Source organism: Chelon labrosus, assembly GCF_963514085.1.
Source record: "Chelon labrosus genome assembly, chromosome: 12".
NCBI classification, from domain to species: domain Eukaryota; kingdom Metazoa; phylum Chordata; class Actinopteri; order Mugiliformes; family Mugilidae; genus Chelon; species Chelon labrosus.
This window is the reverse complement of record NC_140345.1, coordinates 9,403,143-9,421,846: the sequence shown is the minus strand read 5'-3', so window position 1 is coordinate 9,421,846 and position 18,704 is coordinate 9,403,143. Positions and strand designations below refer to the sequence as shown.

General features: G+C 42.2%; 1 protein-coding gene across 1 annotated transcript; it reads right to left on the bottom strand.

Moving 5' to 3' along the window:
• Positions 1 to 453: 453 nt before the first annotated feature.
• On the bottom strand, positions 454 to 14,185 carry pitpnc1b (phosphatidylinositol transfer protein cytoplasmic 1b). Its single transcript, XM_084557604.1, has 9 exons — positions 13,639 to 14,185; positions 10,225 to 10,373; positions 8,115 to 8,205; positions 7,676 to 7,747; positions 5,645 to 5,737; positions 4,424 to 4,579; positions 3,815 to 3,878; positions 3,621 to 3,707; positions 454 to 2,270 (listed from the first exon to the last, which is right to left on the bottom strand). Exons 1-9 carry the CDS (start codon positions 13,684 to 13,686, stop codon positions 2,125 to 2,127), a joined length of 906 nt encoding a protein of 301 aa, XP_084413730.1. The 5' UTR covers positions 13,687 to 14,185; the 3' UTR covers positions 454 to 2,124.
• Positions 14,186 to 18,704: the final 4,519 nt, after the last annotated feature.

The following is an 18,704-nucleotide window of genomic DNA, read 5'->3' as shown; positions in this document are numbered from 1 at the left end:
CAGAAATTTTAATGGCAGAGACAAAGAAGCAAAAGAGCAAGAGGTAATGTTAATGCAGTGCAGCCAGCGGTTTGTTCACCCTCTGCAGTGCTTATGAACGCTCCTGACTGTGGTGAGCACTTGTCTTTCATATCAGCCTCCTGCTGCTACTGTAAAAAGAGATATTGAGAGAAAGAGTTTTGTGTTTGTGTACGTATGTGAATGCGAGTCTGCGGCGCTTTGTTGGGAAGCTAATAACAAACTGTCATGCTGGTTCTTGATTTGTATGGATAAAAGACGCCATAATGAGGCCCATAATGCGAGCAATTAAGCGTGCCATTCAAAGCAAGCTGCCTTGTCTGTCAATCACAACAACTTTCAAGTCTCTTCGTGACAAGTGTGGGCGTTTGTCCTGAAGCCTTGGAACAATAAAGTGACACAGGGATGACAGACAAGCACCCACGCCCAACTCACAACCCCGCATCTGTTAAAAATGCATAATTCTCCATTGTCTTGCAGAGAGAAGGCTGCCACAAACCACGCTGGCCCAAGTGGGTGCCTCTTTTCATGTCCACTGCTGCTGGAACTGGTTCCACATGGCACGCAGCGTGAAATTGGTGAGTAGATTACATGAGAGAGCTGTGATGTGCCTGCAGCTGGTTCATCTTTATAGGTCAATACTGATCAAACATGACTGATAATGTGATGCAGCGAGTCAATGTTTTGCGTATCTGGGCAGACACAAGTAAATCTTCTCATTGGAAAGAATTTGCGTTTATTGACAATAAGTCATTATAAAAGACTATACAGAGCATTTTCTACAAAGAATTTCCCCTTGATTTCATTATAAAATACATATTTTAATTGAATATTATTACAAAACTGTAAGATGTAAGAAGATTCATCATTGATCCCTGACAAGGAGAACCCATTCTCCTTTAAATGCATACATACAAAAAATTGTAAACTAACAGTGTTATAAATGGTTACATCATTGACATTTAATTGAAGTTTAGCCCTTGCTTGACCCATTTGCAACTCTGAGCTAAGCGATCAAGGAACCAATACAATGCCTCACTGCCCTCCGTCAATACACCTGGTCTGACCTATTGGTTGCGGTGGAGAGGGGAGAGCTGATCCATTGCATTGACAGCCTCCCCCCTTCTCCTCTGCTCTCTCATTAGATCCACTCTATTAAACTCCTTATGCATCTGTCTGTAGGCTGCTGGTTGGGGGCTTGGAAACAATCGGAGAGCCCTGCTGGTGGTCGTGTGCTCAAGTGAGAGAATGTACTGAAATGCGGGGAAAGGCTATTTCAGACACTGGAGGATTTTTCAGTAAAAAATTGTCACTGGGTAGGCACAAGGTGTTTGAGTGCGCATGCTGCAGCCTTTACTAACACGCATGATGCCAGTGAGGAGAACTAGACCATGTGAGTGAGAATAAATGAATATTTCGATGGTGGTGTTAAAGGAATAGTTCACTATTTGGGGAAATACACTTTTTTTTGCTCTCTGGCAGAGAGTCAGATGAATGGATCAATACCACTCTCGCTTCTGTACGGTAAACAGAAGCTGCAGCCAGGAGTCAGTTAGTTTAGTTTAGCACATAGATAGAAAACAAGGAGAGACAGCTACCTTGACTCTGTCCGAAGGAGATCAAATCCTCCAACCAACAGCTCTAAACCTGCCCCGGCCAAAGAACCGCCATCATGTAACACTCTCCAAACGGCAAATTATCGTTTTGACACAAGATTGAAGAAACAAGACATAACATGTTAATTCATAGCTTTACTATATGTTGATGGTCATAATTGGGCTACCTGTGTGTCCAGTCTTTAAGAAAAAACAGCTGCAGGCTGTAACTTTACATTTAACAGGCAGAAATGACAGTGGCATCGATCCTCTGACCTAATTGTACCCCAGGAAGCAAAGACGTGTTTCCCCCAAAATGTCAAACTATGCATTTTTGGATCATGTTGCTGTTTGCATGTGGGTGTGTGCATATTTGAGAAATAGCATCACGTGACTCTGGTCAGTGTTGACACTGTATTGAGGTTTTGTGTTTGCATTGTACGAGGTGTGTGTGTGTGTGTGTGTGTGTGTGTGTGTGTGTGTGTGTGCATATGGGTGTGTGTGCGAGGCATCATTCAGGGGTTGAGTTGAGGCGAAGGGGACAGTGCGGCACAGAGGAGGCTGAGGGGTCAGACATGTCCACTGTAGTCATTCCCATCTTCTTCAGGGAGCGTTCATCTGTCACAGAGATAGAGCGAGAGAACGCAGGACGAGGGCCTGAGATAGAGGGGTAGATAGGAGGACGGATGTAAAAAAGGAAGATGAAAAAGAGAGTTAGGACTGTGTTTGAGATTGCAGTGTATTTAAATATACTTAAGATCTGTGTCATACGCTACACAAAACCCCATTATTTAGATCCCTTATTGGTATTCAGCTCGCATCCAACTTTTTATTAGATTCTCTAGAGTAAATGACATCCATTTACTTTTATTACACCAGATGAATGAAATAAAAACTATTTCTCAGTCTGTGCAGAGCTGAACGCAGTAGCTGCTTCCGGCCTGTAGGGGGTCATGGCGGTGCAGCGAGCTGCAGCAGGTTGAGCAATGACTGCAGATTTGTTGCAGCTTGATGTCTCTCATCATCACACACAGAGGGAGAGAAAGAGAGAGCACAGGCAGCAAGATGCTACAGGCCATATTGGGAATTCTACCTTTGATATCTCTCACATGCGGCTGAGGTTCACCAGACTAACCAGCAGGGGGCAGGGTGACCAAACACACACACACACACACACACACATACACGCACTCGCACTCACACCACATATGCCCAGAAACATACCCCCACCAGGTCTGACATTTGCAGCTAAGTGCTGCAATGGCTGGTTATTTATGTTGAGAGGGCTTGTGATGGTGAGAGTTCAGCAGGTGGCTGCATTACACTGTTTATCAGAGCGACGCAGTGGCATTATCACTTCATGAGCCATCATACCAATCACCCAGCACCCCTGCCTCTCTCGCTCTCTCTCTCTCTCGCACACACACACACACACATGCACACCACATCTGTATTTCTACCATCCTTTTCTGGGCATACACCCTCTGTCTCTCCCTCCTCGCTGCTCCTTGTGTTGTGAAATGCCTCCTGACTGCTCTTCTCTTTGCATTTTTTTTCTGTCACAGATGTACTCTGGCCATCTGGGTACTTGTAGGGCACAGAGAAGGCACTACTGGTGCAACCACTCTCTGTTCAATCATGTTGGTAGTACATGATTATTAATTCTTGCGATCTTCGTGTGAATCTATTGACAGGAATTGGTGACATGCCAAGAAACCTAAATACAAAACACCTTTCCAGGTTTGCTGCAAATTCCTAAGGTTTTAAAAGTCAGATGAGGATGTGAATCAGCGTGTTCCTCTGCACATGTCCTGTGCAAGAATAATTAGAGAATAAATATACATTTCAAACTCACTTTTCATCTTCTACTCATTGCGTTCCCCGTTTTTCCTTCCATTTCTCAGCCTCGTATTCAGATGTACTACCCCTCCTCTCTCTCCCTCCCTCTCCCTCCTCCCATCCTCTGTGGTATTTCAGTACAGTGCAGGTCAGTAGCTGCAACCTCACCTGTGTTGTTCTGGCTGGATTTGACTTTACTGTTGGTCTTCTCTTGCATTGCCTGCTCGTACTCTCTCACCTCCTCCAAGCTCAGCCCTGTGGGAACAGTATAGAACAATTACACACACATGCACACAGCATAAAACACAACCACACTGCTCTGGATGTTTCATATTGTATCTATGAAATGCATTATGACCCACCGTGCCATTCATCTATCCATGCTACCGCCTGCCTGTGGCCAACCAGGAGAATGTCACGGATGTTCTGAAGTTATACAGGACAACAAAAACACGTCAACAAAGGAAATTTCATCAGAAATAATGCAGCTGTTGTCTGTGGCCATATTTTACTGCATGCTGATGTCAAAGCAATAAAGTTGCGTAATTAATTTAAGCACAAGCGTCCAGGCTGGAGATAAATGGAAACGTATTTCTCCACTCTTGCTTCTCGGCAACAATGTTAAAAAAAAGCATTGGTTGATTTGCTCCTACAGGTTTTGGTTTTTGTTCATGCTTCATTGCTTTTTCTTTTGGCTGCTGTTTCACCAACCTCCATTCTGAGAAACTATACGCTTTGTTAGAGCTGGAAGGGCAGATTTTATGGTCCAACGCAGATCATAATTTTTTTCTTACAAATCGGACTTAACCCTAGATGCAGCGCAGGGGTCGTGTGAGTCTTGTTGGTGGATTATGCTAATGCATAGAAATACAGCCATGTCTTATTGTAAATAACAAAAAATAATCAGCATTGGTGAGGAAGGAAATTCTTCCTCAAACAAGCACAGGTAAAAGCTAAGAAGGGAGTCTCACTTTGTGTATAAACTCCTCAGTCCTGGTCTGGAAGCCGTAGACCTCGAAGCTGCACTGCACCCTCTTGTAGGAGCACATAATAGGCTTGTGGTTGTCTCTCCAGCCCTTCTCCAGAGGCCCTCGGCCAGTTTTACTCGACTGCCAGCGACTCAAGTCCTGCACAGAGCAAACATTGGAGCTTATGAGCTGAGTCTGCAGAAACCTTAGCCTCAAGGGGTGGGGGGTGGGGGGGACTATAAACGTGTACATGTGTACTGAAAGTGTGTGTGTGTATGTGAGAATGGGTGATATGGTATCTGTGTGGAGGTGCAAGCAGAATGTTGCTCAACACAACCCATAAGGGCGAAGTGTGATAACACACATTAAGTATCTGTGACCAAAGGATGATGGAAAAGTGTTTGCGATATTATTTTCTCACTTTGTCACTTAACAGACACAGCTGATTTGTCGGCTTGTGTATGTACATGCATCTGTGTTTGTTTATATGCTTCGGTGTGCACAGGCCTGTGAATTCACCTTTGCTGTTAAGGGTTTGAAGGCAGTAAAGAAGTGTAAAGCCTCGGTGGGGAGGGAATGAAGATAGGCAGAGAAGCAGAGGAGTGTGGGTTTATTACTGATGTATGCTCTTTCAGAAGCAACAGCAAGTTAAGTGAACATAAGGAAAAAACTGTATTTGTGTATTTGTATTGAAAGTTTTGTGTGAAAGTTGAATATTTTGAAAAATGCATTGCCAAGATTTAGATGCCACTTTAATATCTGTGCGCTCAGTAAGAAGCAGGAGGCAGTTAGCGTAGCTTAGCATGAAGATAGAAGTGGAACCAGGTAAAGAAACAAAAACACTGGCATGCAAAACCTCACAAACATTAACATGCTATATCTTGTTTGTCTGACTGTTACGTACTGATCGTTAAAAAGTTGCTGGCCTTTCTGTGCATGTGTGATAGAGTCAGGTCAGGTAGTGAGCAAAAGAAGTGCTGGTTGGTGTGGTTTGTTTCTCCCACTGTGCAATCTTAAGTTAATTGCCTCCTATTTCCATAATCAACAAACATACATAGTGTTTTTATGTAACTCTAAGCATATTTCCCAAAATCCTAGCATTCTTTTTCTTTTGCGAGGGCTTGGCATAGTCAAGTTGAAGTTCTCCTTCACACAGTAATTTGCTTTGTTAACTACACATGTGCATGTTTGCGTGCACATTAGCGCCGTTAGCGCAGTACGCACCTCCGATTCTTTGTAGTGCTTTTCAGGGATGGGGTCGCTCAGGATATCCAGGAAACTCACACTCTCCGCCGGGGTTGGCGTGTCCCCGAACACCTATATCCAAACAGATGGGGGAGGTCATTCAGTATAATGGCAGCAGACGCGCACAAACACACACACACACTCACCCGTGACCTCACACACATGCAGTCAGTCACTCAATGGAGAGCAGGATAACAGTAGATGAGTAACTGTGTAGAAAACGGAGGTCACACACCATAACACGCCTCACTATATCCCACCCTGAGGCCCTTGGAGCGAATCACACTGGAGCATACAGAGGAGAGAACAGATAGAAGGGGAGCAGAGGAGGGGACGAGGGGGAAAACAAGGACGTATGAGGGATATTAAAAGGGAGAGGGGGGGCACACACAATGCACTTTTGCTTGACAGAGAAAGGAGGTAACAAAAAAGGAGAGAGGAGACTGCACTTTTTATTATCTGACCTTGTTTAAAATTTGTTCTAATGCCCCACTGAAATTGTTCATTTCACAGCTGAAATCTAAAACACAAGATAAACCTGGGTAAACCCGCTACACTCCTGTGGTGCTGCTGCTGGTCTCTGCCTACCCAAGGTCTTGCTCCCTCTTATGGGATGTGTTACACTAGTTGGCTGTACTCTGCTGCCTCTTACGGTGTGTTCAGGTTTCTTCATCATTGTTTTCAATCCACACTCTACTCGGTAAGAAGTGTTTTTGCTGTTACATTTACATCGGATCATCACATTTGAGAGCCTGGAATCATTAAATGCTTGAGATGCAAATTCATTTTCTGTCGGTTTTTCAGTTTCATGTGTATATGCTGGTTGTGTTTATTTGAGCTCTTCATTTGTTCCTTTTGTTCAATATAAAATCTCATGTTTAAACTAACACTAACTACAGCCTTCACATAAAAGCAGTGGAGTAGAAACTATATTTCCCTGTGAGGGGAAGCAACTAAAAGTATAAAGATGCAAGGAAAGGAAAAAGCTCAAGTTAAGCACAAACACAGCAGATTAGTCTTTGAACTGGCTTTCTATGTGCAACGTATCAATTGGCAATCTGATAATGTGAAGGGGGTTGCTTGCACTGATAAACCTACGGAGGATTTTTAGCCGAATCGGCAGATCGCTATAATGAAATTCAGCTCACTGTTATCTGCCCAGTCAAATACGTCACTGACATGGCTCAAATGTCGACTTATTTTAAGTGACAAAACCCGAATGCCTGGTTGGTGACATTCTGGTGAAAATGGCGACTAAAAAGGCACATTTATTTTTATTTTTTTTATAACTAAAGACTTAAAACTAAAAGCAGAATGAATATTTGGGTTAAAATTCACCAAGTATCCAGAAACATGGCTCTGAATAAATTAGTGTTGGCCCTTGTCAGTTGGATGTGTATGCAGGCGTGCTAACAAGTTCCCAATATATAACTTTATAGGCGATGCCATGTCATTGCTCATAATGTGTTCCCTCACAGCAGCACTAAACATCTATTTTTACATGTTCACCTCCCTGACTCTTGACTCTTCCATAATGATAGGACAGACGTTGGTGCTTCTTTGAAACAAACACCCGTAACCTGCACCTACGTGAAACAAGAATGGACACATTTCTCTCCACAAGCGTATTTCCACGTCGCCACGTTCTGACATGTTGAGTCTTGTTGCACGTCTTTCCTCGAAAACACAGTGCAGACACAAGAGCCAGACAGAGTCGCAATTGCTTGTGAATATTTGTGTGTGTGTGTGTGTGTGTGTGTGTGTGTGTGTGCATTTACGCATGTTGGCCTTAAATAAAATGGACCATGGCAGCCATGATCAACGCGCTGCATGCTGGTTAATAGATCTGTCAATAGTGCATTTTGTGCTTTTCTTGTTTTCCTTGTAATGGCCACATCAATTTGATGAACATTGCAGAGAAGATTGCAATTTCTCCCCTTCCCCTTGTCTTTCTCCTCCCCCTCCACTCTAATCACTCCATCTTTCTCTCCTTCTCTCAGTTGTACTCACATTGTCGTTATCTCCGTTGTTGTTCTCGAATCTCGTCTCAATGCGGATGGTGAACTTGGGGACGAATGATACCTACCGGGCAACAGGAGGAAAAAGCGGGGAAGAAAAGGGTTGAGGGGCACAGATGCCGATTAGATCCATTGATATCGGAACTAGATGAGCTCTGTTGCATTCATGGACAGTAAATGATATGTGAGTGAATACGTACTGAGTACTCTGCGGCGCCAGGGACGTTCAGTATGGATAGGGAGAAACAACATTAGTTACTCAAATGCATGAGCATGAAATTGCAGCCACATGCACATAACACTTAACCACAAGAGAATACATCCATACAGTACATCATGATAAATATTTGATGGCACTTTAAATATCAGATGTCGTATGTAAATAAGCTGCATTATGCAATGAGGTGATGGCAACCTCATGTTTAGCACACACCTGTGATAGTGTACGGGTAGAAGTTCCAGGCTTTCTCTGTCACATAGAAGAGTCGAGGGACGAAAGCTTTCATCCAGGCTGGCAGTTTACTGAGAGCAAAACAGGAAAAAAAGAATCACAGTCACAGAGTGGAAGAGCAGCAGAGAGATTATGGAAGGAGACAGAGAGATCCTAAGTGTTTTTTGTGCCATTTATGGCCAGATTTCCTGTAGGCTACTCTCACCGCAGCATTCATTTATATGACTCATTCCCAATTACACCTGCGGTGATGAATGGTAACTCTAGCTTCTAGGTCACGAGTCAGAACATGACTGAGGTAGAATACATTCTGCAGTCACTATAGCTGTGTGTGTGTATCTATGTATGTGTGTGTTCCAACATACCGTTACTAATAAGGACCAAATGTCCCACAAGCGCACAGAGATTAGTAAAATCCAACACAGTGAGAACATTTCTTCACTTCTTTCAAAGTTTATTTTAGGATTAGACCTTGGGTTTGAAGTGTTGGTTGGAATAAATGTTGAGGCTACGTTAGAGTAATGAGTGAGGTTGTGGGAAGGTCACGGAACTGAATTTAAAGCTACGAGAGAATTGGTAGCTTTTTTTTAGACGGGCCTGTCATTTTAATCACACTTGACTGATTAATGGGCCATTATCGTGGGCGCTAAGCAAATAAAACACATCCTTTAAGCACAATAACAAGAACACACACACACATAGCTTGGAATTCCTGCGGTTTTCTGCAGTTTAACATCATCATCATCACTGCAACATGTATTGTAATTCAAATGTTACATACTTCTTTGACAACTATAAACAGAAATCATATTGGAAAAACAATCACCAGCTTGAAACTAATTCAAGAGTCATTTGGGTTTATTTTAGCAGCCCATATTTAGGGGTTTATGAGCCATATACAAAGACTTGGCTGGTTTATAACATGCTACAGTATATCTGAAAGCAGCATTAACGACATGTCACACCTGTTTAATAAATCATTGCAAGTGTTCACAGATAAATTACAGCAGCAGCCTGACATATTGGAAAAAGCACTTCTTCATTTTTAGTTAGATGATAAGACTGACGCCACTGTATATCTATTAAATATGAATCTACAGTCGCCCTGTTCTAACAGGTAAAAGACTGGAAAACGGGAAAACAGCGAGCCAGCTTCCACCCAGATACAATCAACTTCACCTGCCACCATCTCTAAATCTCAACAATTAACTCACTGTGCTCGGTCTGTTAAATCGCTAAATATCAAAGCGTGAAAAACAATCGTCTCAGTTTTATTTGGGGTTATGTGATTGACTTGTTGGAGCAGTAATGTCTTGGCAGCGGCTCCCAGCCAACAAAGAGCTCAGCACATATAAACCAACCTGTATAACAGAAAAAGGGGATGTTTACACTACGTTAAGCGAAATGATAAGAGAAGCTTGAGAGCTGCTGTTAATATCTTTATTACCAGCTGTCTGCATGTTTCTGGTTCTAAAACTAAGCTTACCAGCTGCTGCGTATCAATCTTCTCATCTATTTTATGTGAAGAAAAAAAGTGCATTTCCAAAACTGGCAAATTATTCCTTTGATAAAGTTTTAAATTTGTTCTTAAATCTGCTAAAAACTACACAATAGTAATACATTCATTAAGCCTTCACGCGCTGCTTATAAAAGCTTACAAGGTGACTGAAGTAGTTCCCAATCTTTTGAATGTATGAAATAAATACTTACACATTATGTGAATAGTCTTTGACTGTCAACAGATATCATTCATTGATTGTACAGTTCCCACTCTCAGGTTATATTTCCAAATGTAACCTGAGAGAATGGGACTCAATATGTTCAGACAAAGGGTACTTGGACTTTGGATGTAAGCAGGTTACACTGAGTTTCGAAATTCTGTTTTATTGCCCGTCAGTAAGTGATAGTTACCACTCGGATTTACTTCCGAGTGGTAACTATCGGAAGTAAATCCGAGTGGAAGCAAGAGATCAAACAACATAAGTTATCGTAATGACAGGAGTGACAGGATAAGACCCAGGCTGTAAAAAGACAGGATTATTTGTACATCATTAGTGCAGCGGCACAATCGCTGAGGAGTCGAACTCTACCTGTTGAGGTAGATGCGTTTCTCGGTCAGCTGTCCGGGGCCGTGCTGAGGGTGAATATCTGACTCATTCCTCACCACCTCCACCCCCTCTCCCCCGCCACTCTGCTCACAGCTGTGCTTACTGATCATGTACAGCTGCCCAATCCTGTACTGGAGCCCGAGGAGAGGTTTAGGAAGATGTTTGTGGTGGTGAGGATGGGGATGGCGTGGAGAAAGAGAGAAAGAGAAACTGCAGTCAGAAAATGTGAAGCACAAAATCAAAATTATTATACTAATCCTCAAGCTGCCATGGAGAGTGATGCATTTTGAGTGCACTATATTTGCTGCAGTTACAGTTAGTTTGATGATTATCGTCATGCATCATAAATTTTATTTAATTTTTGAAAGAACACATTCATCCTCTTATTGTTTTTCAGTAAAATAAAAGCAAGGCATCGTCTTTCTTTTCTTGTATTTATCCCACTGTATTTGTCTTACAGTCTTGGCTACCAGTTAGATTCAAATTATGGCATGTACACATATTTCACACACAATTATTTAATTTTGTAGAATAAACTACAGGAAGAAATTACAATTAGCCCCAGTAGCAACATTAATAAACTTATACACAGCCACTGTAGCTGCTGGCCAGAAAACATTATATACTCATTTTAAGTTAGTTTTCTGAATCCCTGCAAGACATCTTTGTGATTTTAGGCTAATAAAACTTGACATCAGATGGAACAAATTGAAAGATTCCTGACTCAAGGTAAGAAATTTGTGTTGATAAAAAGTTAAGTCATATCAGATAAATAAAATGCACATCCCACTGAGGAAATCATATTAACCACTAAGAGGAAGCGGACAGTGAAAGTGACAGCAGAAAAATCCTCCTGGCATCGGGTTCAGTCACTGTTACTGAGTCTGGATTTGTCTTGACAGACATTTACTCAGGGCTCCTTAGGCGCAAGCTTTATATTTGCCCCTTGCTTTTTAAGTAAGTAGTCACTTGATGCGTGTAAGGATTTCCCTAAGGTGACCATATCAGATGTCTAATTTGGCCAGTGAGGGTTATGCATAGTGTCTGAATTAGGGTGGAGGGACTGTCTGCTGCAGCTCCAGTGTGTGTCTGATGCTGCTGAGGCATCTTAAAGAGGACCAGGCCTTTGGGCATCTGCAGGGCCTGCTCACTGAGCTCAGCCTGACAGAATTAGTGTTGTCTTTACAGCGATCTATACACACTTAGTACAGTTATTCTTCATTGTTTTTCAGTGATGCTGCCATCATGTCTTTTCACCATACTGTTCTGCTGTGGCCACTGTAATACAGTTCATTTTGTTGCCCTATATTTGTGTGGCACTAAAGCAGTATTTTAATTAAAAGTAGAAACAGAGAAAGATGGAGAGAAAGAGAAAAGGAGGACACCAGGCATCAGTTAGCCATCCTTCACTCTACTCTGTAGACATCGTGTGACACTCCTCCTTCTTGTTCCAATTACTGAGAGATGTCAACATTCAATATTTACTTATTGGGTATTCATGGTACTTAATGAATCACAGTGATGGGTGCTTAAACCTCATCCTAAGACTAACAGGCTACAGAGGAGTGAGCTCCTCCCACACAGACTGTCAATCTTTTTTTTTCTTTCTTATCAGGTAGCTGAAAAGATTTATTTTTTTTTATCTCTAAATCATTATTATGCACTCTGAATAGCTACCAACGCATTCAGTGACAGCTTTACAGTATATCAGCCGCATGTTTCTTTTAAAAGGCAGGACAGGTTTATAAGAAATGCATTCGTCATAGATTCCTCATGACCTCAACACAACTCATTAGGGTGGAGAATGTGTCCACAGCACCAGCATGAAAGCAAACGAAAATGAAAGAAAAGATTATTATAAGGTAAAAGCCTTGACTATACCTTTTTATTTGATAATGTACTCTGAAAGCATTTACACATATACAGATATTAATATATATTTATATATATATATATACAGATATACAGAATTTACAGATATCCCCTAAATAATAATCATCAAAAATCAAGGCCTTACTCTCCCTTTCTTGGCACATCTTTAAATCTTAATACACTAAATCAATGGAGGATTTTTTAATCATGCATGTTTGTTTTTTTTTTAGTTCCTGTTCTACGCAGGTTTTCACAGGTGCCAGATTCTTCTTTCGATTTCTTGATGATATATTCACAGTTCACAGGACTGGGACTTGAAAGCCATCCAGATTTATACATTTTTATTCTTCAAAAGTACTCAGACATGATTTTGTAAAGATGGCTTTCACCTTGGCGACGTTCTTTTTTTGTTGATAAGTGTCAAACAGGCCACATTCAGACTGACTGTTGTGACATGAAATTTTCCAAGGATGCTGAATACTTTCTACAGGCACAGTATACTATTGTGACATTACAGGTGTCAGATGGGTGCTTTCAATTTTCACTTCCATACTCAAACACAAGTCTCTAGGGTCTTATGCATGCGGGGAGGCGTAGGCTGAACCACCCAACCTTACTGATGCACACCTGAGCTGAGCCACCTGAGCTACCGTCTGTCAGCTTTTGTTACAGCACAATACAATAGTGAACACATTCCTGAACACACTGGTGTTGCTTTGGGTAACAGAGGTCTGGATATTTCACACTTGAAACTCAACACTATTCACTTTAAAAGTGGAGTAAGGGTTAGGGTGTCGTAAATGGCTCGGACTTAGGGAGCTGTCACGATTTGATACCTCCTCAAATAAGCTGCATTTAAACTTACATTACATTCAGGCGAAAGAGGATTTGCTGCAGGCTCAAGTTTCTGTGTCCCTGTACTGATACTGTAAATCCTATTCTGGACTGCTATTTGTCATTGTCACTGTTGTGGTAACAGGTAACAGGGAGGGGATGGGGGGATGGTATAGGAGGCGATGAGGGCATTCCCCTTGAAGGACACTTTGGTGCACCCTCATCTGTTTACGCTTTCTCTTAGCACATTCTCTGTGTTTATAAGGCTGCAGACCGATTGCCTTTGTTTGACTTCACGTGTTGCAGAGCTGTAACCAGTCGGACTTGTTTGAGTGCTAAAATAAGGGAGGGAAGTAGCGAAGCACACAGATGGACGGATAATTTAGACGCAATTTCAGTGCCATGATGCTACTGGCCAGGTGTTATGCGTTGGCTCTGTCAGATTGCCCGAGCCCATCGCTGCATGCCTCGCTACTCCGTGAGCCAAGGCTCCCAGAGGGAAGACGCGGGAGGTCTGTGTGCACTGTTGGCCCTTTTCTTATCAGCACATTAACACTTTCAAGATTACAAGTTGAAAAAGCATGTTCACGTCGGAAATACCCCCCCTTTTGTACTTCAGTTTAAAGTTGAGGACAGGCAGTGTGCATGTGCGTGTGTGTATGTGAGCGTGGGAAAAACAAACACACTTACCTCATCTACACTCAGTGGCATGCATATGCGGTACTCTTTCATCAACATGGTGCCGCTACAAGGAGAACTGTCTTTCTGAGCTGAACTGACTGTACTTTAGTTTGCCTATCTCAGCTGTCTTAGTTGCATAGCAGACAATCTCAGGCAAGCAACAGACCGCAGTGACCACAGTGACGTAATTTCAGACGCTCTTCTCCTTTGTTTTGCTGATGTCAGTAGTCCAAGAAGTTAAGTCCGGTCCTCTCTGTTAATGAGTGTCCGCTGCTTTCTCACTTTTCCCCTCCTTACAGCTTCCAGTCTTGTTTCTCTTCTCAATGAATGTCCTGGAGCCGGCTTTTAAACTGCTCTCTGTCCCTCCTTTTCTTGTTACTTCTTCTTTCTCTTCTCCTGCCCTCAAACCGCCTACTCTGGTTTCTGCTCTTAGTTTCTGTTTGATAAAACGGTCATTAGCTTAGAGGTAAGACTGAAACTTGCTGTTTACCAACTCTACCTGTTAATTCCCCTCTGGGCTTTGTCCTATTCTTTCTCGTGTTGTCTCTCAGATTGCTCCTCCCTTTCCCTTAAACCACACTCAACTGCTTTCAGTTCCTCTCAAATTCCTTTGCCAGTTCCCTACTTATCTTACTCTCCCTCCCTCCCACAGTATCCACTCCCCGCCCACTGTACTTTACCACCCCTTCACCTGTGTCACCCCTCCTCCCTTTCTCAGATCTTTATCTGTCCTTTCTTCTCCGTCGTCAAGACTGCTGTCAACAGTCACACTCCTGTCCTTCTATATTTAGCAATAACAAGAAACACAGTTTGTTAACTTCAGTGTTAGTAAGAATTTCTCAAATGGGGCCCTTGACTCCTCAGGTTCCCCCACTCGGATTATGGCAACATTCAAGACGTATGAATGGCCAACACACAGGGGTAGTCAGGATGGGCCGTTGGATTAAATATTACCAAAGCCATGAGAGCATCTATTAAGCACAGAGCTGAACTCGCTCATATTGTATTACCTCATGACCTTCAGCTGGGTTTAATTGAATCTGTGTTTAGTCAATGAGTAGTGGAATAATTCCTCGCCTGTGTCTGTCCTTGACTCCCAGGCCACTCTCCTTTTGTATGAGTGAGTACTGACGGTGACTGCCAGGCATTTATTGTTGTCTCCCTATCAAACAGGAGAAGCAGATGTTTGGCCTCTCTGGGTTAGTCTGACAGGGGCCAAAACAAATAACCGACCCTGGATTCCTCCCTTCTGGAGGAATTCACTTGCTGTTCTCAGCGCGTCTTGAGACAAGGCCAAAGTGGCTCCCTCCTCCGCATGTCTCCGCTATCATCTGCTCCGCAGCGAAAGAGCGGCGAAAACAAATTCCTGGTGGGGTTTGCTCCTATCTTATCAGATCAGTGTTTAGAGAAGGGAAGCCACTTCAGAGAGCGGAGGTGTGCTTTGCTCATCTCTGCCTCCATTTTCCCCAGACTCACACACACACAGAGCTACGACAACACATGCATCATCGCAGTTTAAAGGATGACTCGTGGTGACTTATAGATGTGTACGCAGCAATTGATGGAGGCATCAGTAACTTTGATTGATTATTTAATTGTGGTTTGAGGGTTGTTTGGGAACCATGGTAAGAAACATCAGTGATCTCTGATGACTGGTCCTAAGAATTATGGAGCTGATTATAAGATTGATTTCTTAATTGAAGAGGAACTACTGTTTTTTACAACCTGGACCTTATTTCTGGCATAAAATACGATCGCTTACTCACCCATATAACTTTGGTGTTATTTGTCATCTCTGAGCGCTGCGCGCACCATGCGCGGCTTGTTTACCTGTAATTGGCTACTGCTAGTTTTTTGCAACATGGTTGAATATTTTTCCGATTCTGAGGTTGTGGACGACGACTTTTTTTTATGATGGACGTCCTTACCGTTTTGAGCCAGAGTATATGGATGAGGAGCTCATTGAAAGGAGGATGCGGAGGCAGAGAGAGGAACAGCTGGCCAAAGAACAACAAACCGCTGCACGTCCGCAAATTGACAACTCCAGACTCAACGGGGAATAGCACTAGCGTATCAAAATATAATAACAAAATATTGGTGAAATGAACGAGTTTCACGGCAGATAATTACTTAGAGGCTGCGTTGCAGTGCCCCAGTCACTCCCACTGTATAGATATACGCGGCGCTTCGCTGGGGCTAAATATCTTCCGAAGGACTAAAAATGACACCATAGTTATATGGGTGAGTAAACAATCGTATTTTATGTCAGAAATAAGGTCCAGGTTGTAAAACTGTAGTTCCCCTTTAATGGGTGAGCACTGTATCTGATTTTTATCTTCTTTATTCTTTAAAAAATCATAATGTGAGTTTGAAGAATATGTAAATCTCTGTAAAAAGAAAAACTATTTACAAATGTCTGTACCACAAAAGTATTCCCTCCATAAAAGAAATAAGACAGAAGCGATGGAAGGGGAAGAGAGAAGGACGTGCAACAAAGGCCCTGTTTAGACCTGGAATTTACATGTGGTCTGTATATGGATATGTTACCTGAAAACCTGTTATCTTGGATCTGCATGCACTGTGATAATGATCTCAGTATGAAAATAACTTGGGCAGTGCTGGTGTACTCCAAACACTGGTCCCAGGTCAGGGAAAGCAGTGTCATGGACTGCTGTCACTCAATTTTAAATATTTTTTGCCTAAAGATAAAATGAGGGGGCTGATTTAAGGGAACTTTCAACTTTGTGGAAAAATGTGGTCATGGTGTATGAATATGTATCTGATGACAGTCTGATCCAGTCCATTAAGCCAAGGTAATCACATTCTGTGTGCGTTAACATGTTGGTTTTTGTGTCCAATGTGAGAAATCCAGGAGTTTGTTAATGCCCGCTGTAAAATTTCCTAGATGGATGCAAAGTGGGGATGTAGCAGCTTGTGTTTGCTAGATTCATGATTTTGTGTTGGATCTTTGCCATAGGCAGCTAATGCATGACTTACACCTCCCCAGAAATATAACTACATGTAGCGGATTTGCAGCTGTGAACAGCTGTAATTGGTCTGAATGCATTTCCTCATCCTTGTCTCTCAGCAGCTGGACAAGCACAGAAAAGTCTCCTTTCTTCTGAATCCTACAAACCACCTACTCAGACGTCTTCTCTCTTTTCACGTTTAGTGATTTCAGTAAAAGTAAATGTTGTTTAACATTTATTAACCCCGGCATGAGCTGCGCAGTTCCAATCACCACTGTTTAAAGCACAAGACCAATTACAGGACATAGTAATAACACACATCCTGAGTGATCAGATTGCAACTGGCCAGCTTTAAATATTTGTGTTCACACCAGGCATTGAAATACTGATCTCAGTTTCACACAACGTATGCAAATAAACACCAATATAATTTGTGGCGCAGTAGAATATTGTCCACGCAGCTGTCTCTAATAGGTTGCTACTGCTGTTTCAGAACTACAAACGGTGCTGATTGTTGTGCGTGTACCCTAAAATGGCAGCATGATACATGATATATATAACGGTGGGGGCTGTCTCACTCACCAAAAACACACACATTAAATTATTATTTGCTCCGCGACGGCAAAGTTCAGATTATGACGCAAACTCTGGAAGCATCCATCCAAAATATGCTGTTTGCAGCAGTGAAAGGATGATCTCTGGTAATAAAAATAAACAAAGACACTGGTCATTATCGTGTGAATATGCAATTTAACTCCACGTGGCTATTTTGCGTGAAACAACATAAGTTTGTTTAAAAATAGAATTACACATAGACTACTCATATTCAATAATTTCAGTTGTTAATTTATTCTTGGTTATTCTTGGTTGCCTATTTATTAGTGAGTTTATTTAATATCAGATGATCAGCCACCGATCAGCCACAATATTATGACCACCTTCCTAATATTGTGTAGGTCTCCCTTGTGCCTCCAAAACAGTTGTGACTCATCAGATAATGGACATGGTCCTTCTGAGGGTGTCCTGTGGTGTCTGACAACAGAATGTTGTTAGTGGGGGCCTTTGGGTCCTATGGGTTGAGGGGAGAGGCCTCTGTGGATCATCCCACAGATACTTGATCAGTTTGGGATCTAGTGAATTTGGAGAGCAGGTCAACACTTTGTGCTGTCCTTAATGTTTTTTTTTTTTGTTTTGTTTTTTTAAATTGTTGCTAAAGCGTTTCCAGTAGTGTAGGATCTGCAAAAAATCACTGCACAGTATAAACCGAGTTTTTCTTCCAGGACACCAGGCTCTGTCTTATAATGGCCATTCTGCCTCTTTCTCTCTTGGTATTTGACTGAATCCTTTCAGTCTACAGTTAACTGATTATCCTCTGAAGCAGCAGATCATTTAAAAAAAATATATTCTTCCTCTTAAAGCATAAAATATTAGATTGTGAAAATTTAAAATATTATTTATGAGTAAGGTCACTGACATTAAAGCCATTAATATGGTGTGATCTTTACTTCTGTGACTGACTTCAAAATGAAACTTTCAGATTAGTAAAATTTAGCCGAGGAAGATGATGATGCATTATTTCTACCTGAGTGAAACGTTTTATAACAGCTCTTCCAGTTTGAGGTGCCAGTCTTTATTTCCTGTACTGCAGAATAAAATAGCAGGTGCTGATGAAATTGGAGGGGACTTCATCATGGTGCTCACACCTAACACATCCCCTCACGTCATTAAATGAAAAATGAATGGGGGCACTTAAAACCTGGTGAGGCATTCTTTGACCTCTATGTTTCCTAGTCTGATTGTGCTTGTGTGTGTGTGTGTGTGTGTGTGTGTGTGTGTGTGTGTGTGTGTGTACAGCTATGTGTCAGCGTGACAACCACTGTGAACAGTACGGATTTGTATGAAGCTGGGAAAAGGAAGACGCAGGTCATTAACCGTTGGGCAGGCTGCCATTGCTACATTACCGGCTTTTCAATCTCAAGGTGTGGTCACATGCCAAGGTCAAAGGTTCTCTGGTGTCCCTCCTGAGCAAGTGAATGATGGACCCCTCCCTCCCACCTGGGCCTGGATTAGAGGGGGTTTGGTGGAGGGCAGAGAGCTGATACGCTG

Bases quoted from the DNA above. Each gene is read 5' to 3' on its own strand.
- pitpnc1b (XM_084557604.1), bottom strand. From the start codon at position 13,686: ATGTTGATGAAAGAGTACCGCATATGCATGCCACTGAGTGTAGATGAG. The intron at 7,748-8,114 runs GTGTGCTAAACA...GTTGCCCGGTAG, and splicing joins ACCCGTACACTATCACAGGT to GTATCATTCGTCCCCAAGTT. The intron at 2,271-3,620 runs GTGAGGTTGCAG...CCTCTATCTCAG, and splicing joins ATCCAGCCAGAACAACACAG to GCCCTCGTCCTGCGTTCTCT.